Below are 10095 nucleotides of genomic sequence, written 5' to 3' on the forward strand. Positions count from 1 at the left end.
AATAACTGTATCTAGTTCTAGTACATAAACCATCTATATTTGTATAAACTATTTCTATATAACCTTTCGGTATTCCTTTTGGTTGCAAGGCTAATGATTGTCTGTCTCCACATTTTGGTTCCGATAATAAACTTGTTTTGCTTGGAGGTCTCTCACCCTCCAAATGAACATTCTTTTTTATCATATTCAGTCCTTTGTTCCTTTTTATTTTTTACCTCTTCCATTTTTTTCTGCAGTATTCCTCTGTCATCTTTGGTCATATTTTCTCTTATTCAGAATTCCTTATATTCTTCGTGTGTGGCCAGGACTTTAGCTTTCTTTATTACATCAGTTACCATTTGCTTCTTCATGAATGTCACCTTTAAAGGTCGTTTCTTTTCCCTTTTCGAATAATCCCTACCTCCTGTGGGTTATGTTTTTCTGCTCCGAGAATTCGGGATTTGTAACCTTGAGAATATTGACAATCAATTTCTTGTCTTCGTTGTATCGCTTGATTCCATCTTATACATCTTTTTCTTCGTGTCCAATATGACTATGTCCTTGTTTACATCAGCCAAATTTGCAATATTCCTTGCGTGTTTACCAAGGTGTGACTTAAATCAATTTATCTTTACCGTCTCCACAAGCTTTTTTTTATTTCTTCCTTTGTGATCTTGACGTCTTTTTTTAACTTTTTGTCCTTTCTTTTACAGTTTCCCTTACTTTAGATACATCGGTATATGTAGCTGTCATTTTCTTGCCTCTTCCATTATTTGAGACTGGCTGTTTGACAAAATGCTGTCAATCTGTACTTTGGTTACTTCATCAACTTTTTCTAACGGATTCTTTGCGTCGATTTCACTACTGTTGCCAATCTTGGTTTCTACTTCTTCCACCTTTCCCTTGAGTTCTTTGATTTTCATGTCAGACTTTTCAGTATTCTCTCTCTGAATGGTTGTGTTCCGGCGCAAATTATCCACCAGTTCCTTCAATTTTACGTTTTCTTCATGTATTTTCGAATACTCTGTTATCGAATTGTCTACCTTGGATTCAAGAGCCTCAGTTCTAGCTGCTGCTTCCGTTAGCTTCATGTTTTTGGTTTGAGTGGTTACCCATAAAACACAAAAATAGAGCAGTTGTCTCTATGCGCAAAAGCGTTTACCATGCAATATTCGCGGTCACTTCTCGCCTCACTCTCCTTAGCTCTTACTTCCCGGCTCACAAAGCTTGTCTATCTTTATCAATTTTTCACTTATTCGTTCACTTTATAACCCAAATTATTCTTTCAACATTCACAGAACCCATGGCTAGCAGACTCATTGCCTGATCTCCGCATTTACAAGCTGTACTTCACTGATGCGATGCACTGTACTCTCCGTTTGTGTGGTTTGGTGGGGGTTGTTTGTTTTGGTGGTAGTAGTAGTCGGGGAAAACGTTTAAGCTTCGAAACCGAACAGGGTGCGTTCATGGCGCTTGAGAGCTTTGACGACGTCCACGGCGGTGACGGTCTTCCTCTTGGGTTTCTTAGTAGATGAGACCCAAGATACGCTTGACAAGCTCCACGAGACGACGGATGGCAGGCTTGGTGATACCCTGCATGTTATTACGCAACACCTTGACGCTTGGCGCCACCCTTTTTTAGAGCCCCATTCCGTGTATGTGCGTGCGTGCGTGCGTGCGTGCGTGCGTCCGTGCGTGTGTGCGTGTGTGCGTGCGTGCGTGAGTGTGTGTGTGTGTGTGTGTGTGTGTGTGTGTGTGTGTGTGTGCGTGTGTGTGTGTGTGTGTGTGAGTATGTGTGTGTGTGTGTGTGTGTGTGTGTGTGTGTGTGTGTGTGTGTGTGTGTGTGTGTGTGTGTGTGTGCTTCATGTGCGCATATGTGGCTGCTTAGGTGTATGCGAGTGCTTTTGTATGTGTTTGTGCTATAATAATAGTAATAGTAATAATGATAATGATGATGATGATGAGGATGATTATATTACTACTACTACTAATAATAATGATAATGATAATAATTACTATTATTAGTGTTATTATTTTATTGTTATCATTATTTTTATTGCTATCATTGATTTTATTACCATTGTCATATTCATTGTTATTATTATTATCATTATCATTTTCATTATTATCATTATCATTTTCATTATCAATATGATCATCATCAACAGCATCTTCCTTCATCTTTATCATCATAACAGTAATAATGACAACAATAACAAGAATCACAACGTCAGTGATGGTGATGATGATGGAATGATGCTGTTAACAGTACAGATGATCTTCGTGTTGGCATGATTAATGTTATCAGAAATAGAGTAGCGGAAGTCGTAACAGCTATGCGCTAACCCTAACAAAAAACACAATATTAGAGCATATAATGAGCATATAACATAACTATAAATGTTCCAGACCTGAAAAGTAAGCGTCTGTATCAACATGGAATCACTAGATAGTTGTATGTATGTTGGTGATGTCGATTACTAATTTTCTAATGCGTAGATTCGTCTCGAAATTTCGTCCGTAGAATTTTCTATATGGCAACATTTCCAATACCAGCATCCTGGATTTTTTTTTTTTTCGCTAGGGCTTAATATTTCCACTGTATTTATTATTTGATACATATTTACTTTAAAATTCTATAATAGATACATTAATCTATATATAAAATTTTCTAGGCTTTTCGAAAATACACAATCTGCAGCATTGCCAAGGTCGAAGAGATTGCCAGCTTCCTGGAACTAAATTTACACAACACCCACACAAGAAGCCATAATATTTCCTAGAATTACAATAATTCTATTTTTATTATATTGTATTTGAGTAAGTTTATAGTTTTCTTGATAAGTTCGACGATGTATGAGTGTTTTGATGAAAGACGTTTGTGCTGTTGCACCAAACAAGTTACAATGGCCAAATTACAATACAGTCCTTTGCATGCCCTACTGAAACCGAAATATCTTTTTAAATACAAATTTACAAAAGAGATACACCTTCCGCTCGCCGATATCAACTCGAGCAGCAATAAAAACGCAATAAAACTGGCGCGAGTCGTCGTACGCATCCCGCCGCTCACGTGTCTGGCGCAGCAGCCGACCAGCTTTGTTTTGGTTTTTTTTTTTTAGTAAACACCGCGACTCGAAGCCCAAGGAACGCAACCTCGTTTCCCTTCGTCTCCTCCTCTATGGCACGGCTGGGGGCGTTATAGCAGGGGAAAAAACGAGAGCCAGACTTCGTAAGGTGAGGAAGGAAGAGGGAGGAGGACTTGACGATTTTTTTTAAGGCTGGTTTTCGAGAAATGTGATTAAGATGGAAGATGGAAGAATCGTGCTTGTTTATCTGACTTTTTTTTTTTTTTTTTTTTTTTTTTTTTTTTGCCTTTTCTGGAGTTTTCACACGTACTATTTTTCTCAGCCTTAGTCTAAGCCTGATCAACGGAATCTTAGACATCCTCAAGGATTATTTGATTATTTATCGAAAGTTGTGTGGCGTTGCCTAAATTTCCTTCCGCATTTCAGATCGTCTCTCAGATAACAATTCCTATCTAACTTCTTCCAACTTCAGACTAACTTCTAACTATTCAAACTAACTATTAACTTCTTACTATTCAAATTAACTATTAACTTCTTACTATTCTGACTACTAACTTCCAACTATTCTAACCAAATATTTACTCCTATTTCTAACTATTCTAACTAACTTCTAACTAAATATTTCTAACTTCAGATTAACTGTAACCCTTCCTCATTTGAAACATGCATTTAGTCGTAAGGGACTGTGGTCATTTTAGAATGTTAATTTCCCTTCACCCACGAGATATATAGTCTTAGAAATAGATAGATGAATTCTAATAAGCATTTCACCTTAACCACATGCTGCCGGGGAAAATGAATACAAAATGGGGAAAATGCTGTGCTCATTTTTTAATTTATTTTGTGTAATGTCTCTGCACATAGTTCTTCTAGTGCTTAGCCACAAAAGACTCAATTAGTAGACCTTGTGACCTTACCTAATTTCACCATTCCTTGAATTGGCGGGAAAAATGCATTTTTTGCTAATGCTATGAATATAGATGGTGTTATTATTATTATAGAAATTATAGTTATTATAACGTTATAAACATAGTAACAGCAATATAAGAGAACGTAAAATATAGGAAAAAGGGTAAATGGGCGTTGGCATTGGGTTAAACTCTAGGTGAATTTAGGAAAGATGCATGTTAGCAATTTCTGTGTAAAAACTGTATTTGCTTTGATAGGTCTTGTTGTGTTTTGAGTGAATCTATTACTTGTTCCTGATGCAAATGAAGCACAGCTATAATACTGGCCAAGATAGGTTCGAAGTGCATCATAAGTATCAAGAAAATTGCAGGTCTTAGTATAAGATTGAGGTCAATCGTTCACTAATTTATCTGTTGTGATGCATTTTAACCCAATGCCGACGGGTATGACGTGTACGCACGTGCTATGCCCACCGTGATTACTTGTTTGATTGTTTTAACACATAGAGGGCTACACTTGTACTAAGTCACCAATGAGCCAGTTACGATTACTGCCTGTCTCGCCCATTTACCCTTTTCTTTGATTTACAAAATATTTTATGTAATCTTATTTTGCTATTACCAATGTTAAAAAAATTATAATAATTATAATGTTTATAATAAGAATAACACCATCGATATTTAGAGCACTAGTAAAAAATATGTTCCCGCCATTTCAAATCAGGTACGGCCACAAGGTCTACTAATTGACTCCTTTATGGCTAAGCACTAGCAGAGTCATCTATTGGCAGACATTTCACAAAAAGTAGAGAAAATAGGCACAGCAATTTCCCCATTTTTTGTTCATTTTCCCCGGCGGCATTGGGTTAATGATATTTGGACTTCTCTCGGGATTGCTACCAGCTACCCCAAATGGTCTTCAAAATCTGCACCTTTTAGTTTCTAGGAGGATAGAGCCAAGGCAAATATGCTAAAGTGCCACAAATTTATATGTAAGGGACACTGATTCTTATTGGCTTATTGGCTTCATGGGGCTATCCTTATGTTACATGGTACAGCTTGGTTGATATTTACAGTATGGGCACACTAAGGTAAGGCAAATTGTAGATGGTATTCTTGTAGAGGACTTAAAGTTGCAGTTGTCAGTACAAGAAATAATCTACATGAATGGTAATTCCACAAATAAAGGAAAATATTGTGGAAGGCACTGGGCACAACCCAAGTCCACTCTGTCCTCTTGAGTTTCAGCTCTATCGTGTCGTGTGTTCCGAGGTGAACACAGTGTTTCCCAGGGGGTGTTTGGAGGGCAGAGCCCCCTATCAGACTAGTCACAGCAATTTAAATTTGTGGAATTGAGTTGCAGACTTAGTTTGGGGTGTGTCCGCACTGTAAAGAATTACCTACAGCTCTTATTGACTTGCTTGATTTCCCTCACATGAGTCACTTGCAGCAATTCTATTAGTTTTTTTAGTTGTTTTCTTGATTTTGCGGGATTTTCTCTTGGTTCTTAAGTTCATATCAATGAGTTTTACTTCCTCTTTATCACTATATTGCAAAATGGTATAGAAGAAAAGTGTCTTACAATATTATGTTCTGACAAGGTCCAATTATTCAATTAAGTATCATTTCCAATAATACCAAACTTTTCCATCACAGATGGAAACTTATAATTTTTTCATGTTGCTCATTGCTTGGGTATCAAGCATCTTGACTGTATAATTGCACTGTGAAGATGTTTGTGTGATTACTGTTTTGGATTCACTTTGAGATATACATTGACTATGTTGGATGTACATGATTCACCCAGGAGGTTTATCACCAAGTAAGGAACCAATTCCAGCTCAGTCCTGCCAGATTATATGTATAGGATGGTTTTTGACTTGAACCCAATGGATCCAGTTGCATTGCTGACCATGCATTAGTGGTGATTCTCCTGGATGTGTAGCTTGTAGGCTCTTTCCTGAACACTCCTTGCCTTCTGTGTAATCCTTTTTTGTACTGTTTTGCCATTTTCAGGCTTTATATTTGCCATTTGATATGCTGTATCAGGATGGTAATAGATTGTTTTCCTCACACAGACTTCATATCATCTCTCTAGGTAGTTTACTACTCCATGGAATAACAATAACAATTAGTAAAATTGCATTATTATGGCACTGTTGAATATTTTCATATTACTCAGTTTTCTGTAATACACCTTATGCTGGTGGTCATGGTGGGCAGGAATGGGAACCCGAGCATGAAAAATAGTGTCCTCCCTGGAGCTGGCATTCTTCGAGCAGTGGGTTACGAATGGTACATTCCACACTTGTTTATCTGCAAGAGCCACTTCCTTAATATTCACCAAGACTAATATTTATCCGAGAGTTTTGTGCACTCTTGCTGAGTCATTCCTCTCAACCTGGCCTTTAGCTGAATTTTTCATGACAGCACATTCCTCTCACTCAGCCGTCAGCCAATTATTATTATTTTTTTTTTTTCATGATGTGATAGATCAGATAGATTGATGCCATAGTGCCATGAGACATGGAGGCCACCACAGTCATTGTGAACCTGTTGTGCCACATGCGTGAGCAGAACATCAGAAAATCATGTAGTTTGTTTTAATTTTGCATTAGGCCAAAATCATGTGTTTAATATATTTTGTCCCCCCCTCTTCCACCCAAAACCCTGATTTTGTGTGGGTCCCCAAAGCTTGTGGAGAAAGATGGGAGGGGGTTGGTAACCTAAGACTTCAATCAATCTTTGCTGTTAGGCATATTTTTTTTAGACTTTCACAGTTAAAAATGTTTTATCTACCATTTCTTTTCTTTCTTTCTTTCTTTCCTTCTTTCTTTCTTTTTCTTTTTGCCCATTTTCCCGAGAAGAGTTGATTACAAATGTGTAAATATTTACAATAGGACCATAAGCCTACCTGTCAGAGTGAATGGTACACTACCCAGGAACCACTTCTTTGTCATGTTAAGATTTATGTGATGCTGGCTTGTAGAGGCCATGCAGTTGCTTCATATTGTCCTTTTCTGAACAATTGTTTTATGATCAGGAACATACCAGTAATAGCAGTCTCAATACTTCATGCTCTGGCAATAAGATAATAGAAACACTATGTATATTTCCAGGGAACGCCATAAGAGGATACCACTAGCAGCATCTAGTATCTTGCATTAGAGAGAGAGTGAGAGGAAGGGACAGGGAGGAAGCAATAAAACAGGTATCTAGCTACAAATTTAAAGAAGGAAAGAAAAAAAGACAGACATTTATGAATCAATATGTTTTGTCTTCAGATCAGATCAGATCAGATCAGCTGGCATAACTCTGAGTTCAAATCCACTTGAAACATACAGAGGTTTGTGTTAAAAGGCTCACTTTCCTGTTAGTCAAGCAGTGATTACCATGGCGTTAGTGCCTTTGATACTCCAACTTCTGATAGCATACTTCTACCAAGTAGACTACAGTATTTAAGAAGGTTTAGACAGGCATCCATATTATCCATATAATATGACATAGTTGTCACACACCTTTTTACCAAGTGTGTTTTGGCAAGATAGAACTTGGTTGCTTTCATACTTGGGTATAAATCATCACAGAGATCTGTAGGCTTTAGTGAATAATTAGGAGTGTAGAAAACATTAATTTACAGTTGCCCTTTACTCTTTTGGCTTTGGCATATATGACAACTATTTAGCATACAAGACTTGGAATAGTCTTGACCAAGAATAGCATGGGTATTTGTCACTGGTACATTGTCCTGGTTTGCCATGAGGGGATTTTACATTATCCAGCAAGAGTTTGCGTGTTCTAGATTAATTTGAATAGCAATGAGTGTCATTTCATTTCATGTTTCTTCTGTAACATAATTGTTTTATGTTAAAAAGGAATAATGTGATTCTGTTCATTGAAGTAAACCTAGTGATAAATGCTTTAAGATCTTCCGTGCTACAGTAAAGGAAAGCAGACCACCACATATTTTCTGGCAGGATGGCACTCGGTTATTTTTGTAAATTGTTATTTTTTCTAGATTGATAATATCCAGAGGACCCTGTAAGTTTGTTTAAAGCTCGTAAGAAATTCCTAACATAAGATGTGCCTTGGTAAATTTACTGCTAGACTCCTTTAAGGATAATTTATGCTTGTTGATTAGTTTTTTATTTTTATCTGGTGCATCTCATAGGAAGAAATATTTTAACTAGATATTGTGTAAGTACATAATATGGGGAAAAAAGAAGCTTTATAGTCTATGCTTTATATTCTATTTCTTTAAATATGGAGCATGACAGTTTGCCCAGTTATAAGTAAATGATGGAAGATAGTTGTCTTTTATCATGAGATTAATTTGCATAGCTTACAGTTTATTTCTATTTTTCTAATATATCTTATCTATTTTAGTTTTTGAAATCATTTTGTTATTGCTGAATGTGTGGAACTACCTATATCCTTAGTTTCAGTTATATTCTGGTTTTAGGTCTTTTATATATCTTCAGAGTGCAAAGTTTTTATAATGTTTTATGTCTTCATATAAGTAGTGTGCAGTACTGAGCTTACTTAAACTTCTTTGCTAAAGTTGTGATCTTTACCCCATGCTTTCTTTAACATGCTTGCATTTTGTACTTCAACCAATTTATTCCTCTTATTCCCCAACAGGTGTGGCACTACAATGAGTTTTTCTGAAGTACGAACCATGGGAGGCAGTGTAGGTACTGGTGTAGGCATGGGGGCAGCCAACCTGGGGCACCTCCCTGTTGAGGAAGTGGACCAGGCTGTTGTTCCTCCACCTCCCCCTCCTGTGGCAGCACCAGCACCACCACCTGCTGTGGGAGCACCCATGTTCAGCAGTTTCCAGACAGCCTCTCTCTCCTCCTCTCCGGCAGGTTTCCCCCCCATCTCACGTCCAAACATAGGCAGCATGTGGGGTATTGGGGGCTTCACCTCACCAGCCCTCCCCACCCCACCCGCAGTCACCCCAAACACCATAGCATCAACCCTTGGAAATCCCCAGATGCCCAGTGTGACCTTCTTCAATTCCAGAGCGCCAATGGGCTTCAATTTTAGGTAAGAGTAGTTGATTGATGGGGCTGAGTGATTAAGCAGATAGTATATGTAAAGGAAGCACAAGAGAGTTGTATTGTTAATCCAATGTTGCTGGGAGGGTAAGAATACAGGTCATGTTCACTATCTTTTTGGTTATTGGTTATTCTTGCACAATTGCTTTGTCACTAAGGATTCAATTACCAGTCCTCCTTAGCTCACTTGTTTTCCTCATTACTTGATTTTTGGAGGATTGATTTTTTTATTTCTATTAGTATTGACAATAATGTTATGATAATTATGATAGTAATAGCATCAATACTAATGGTATTGAATAAAAGGTTTCCAAAAGTTCAAGGAAAGAGGAAACCACCTGAGGGTACATATGCATACTAATTGGCTCCTTGGTGTCTGAGCATTTGTGGAGGCATCTATGTGCAAACAAAATTCACAAAAGAAAAGCCACATTAGACAGTGTGATTACCTGGCCCCATAGGGTTAATATTGATTAACACAACAGTTCAAAAAAGAAGGTTTCAAGGTATCTTTGGCTGCATTTTGAGAATTTGTTTAACAAAGTGTCACTCTTGTACCATTATGTATATTTTGTGTAACTGAAAGTTTCATGATCAGTGTCATAAGCAATATATCATGGACAGATAGAAAGGATGTCAACAAATGTTTTTGAAAGTTAAATTCTTGCACTTTTCTAGCCTTTATATCAATATTTTCTTCCTATTCTTCCTCCTCCCCATCCTCCTTCCCACTTCCTCTTCCTGCAGTCTTTTCCCCTTCTTCCTCCTCCTCATCATGCCCATCCTCTTCTTCTACCTCCATCTTCTCTTCTTCATCTTCCTCATCCTTATCATCACCACCATTACCATCAATCCTTATCCTCCTCCTCTTCATCCTTTATCTCCTCCTCCTCTTCCTCCTATTCCTCCTTTTCCTCCTCTTCCTCCTCTTCCTCCTCTTCCTCCTCTTCCTCCTCTCCTTTCCTCCTCTCCTTTTCCTCCTCCTCCTCCTCTTCCTCCTCCTCTTCCTCCTCCTCTTCCTCCTCCTCCTCCTCCTCCTCCTCCTCCTCCTCCTCCTCC

The 10095-nt window shown here is 37.9% G+C and overlaps 1 protein-coding gene across 2 annotated transcripts in view; it reads left to right on the forward strand.

Annotated features, from left to right (window-relative positions):
- The first annotated feature begins 3068 nt into the window (after positions 1-3068).
- The window catches only part of LOC125046643, a 25885-nt gene continuing 18858 nt past the window's right edge, over positions 3069-10095 (forward strand). The window contains exons 1-3 of one of the 2 annotated variants that reach the window (XM_047644483.1): positions 3088-3216; positions 7096-7187; positions 8618-9025. In XM_047644483.1, the coding sequence (XP_047500439.1) occupies positions 8631-9025 (395 nt within the window). In that variant the 5' untranslated portion in view covers positions 3088-3216; positions 7096-7187; positions 8618-8630. Of the gene's footprint in view, positions 3217-7095; positions 7188-8617; positions 9026-10095 lie in introns of both variants that reach the window. The other variant, XM_047644482.1, reaches the window with a different exon arrangement.

The sequence above is a fragment of the Penaeus chinensis genome, chromosome 39 (assembly GCF_019202785.1).
Source record: "Penaeus chinensis breed Huanghai No. 1 chromosome 39, ASM1920278v2, whole genome shotgun sequence".
Taxonomy (NCBI): Eukaryota; Metazoa; Arthropoda; class Malacostraca; order Decapoda; family Penaeidae; genus Penaeus; species Penaeus chinensis.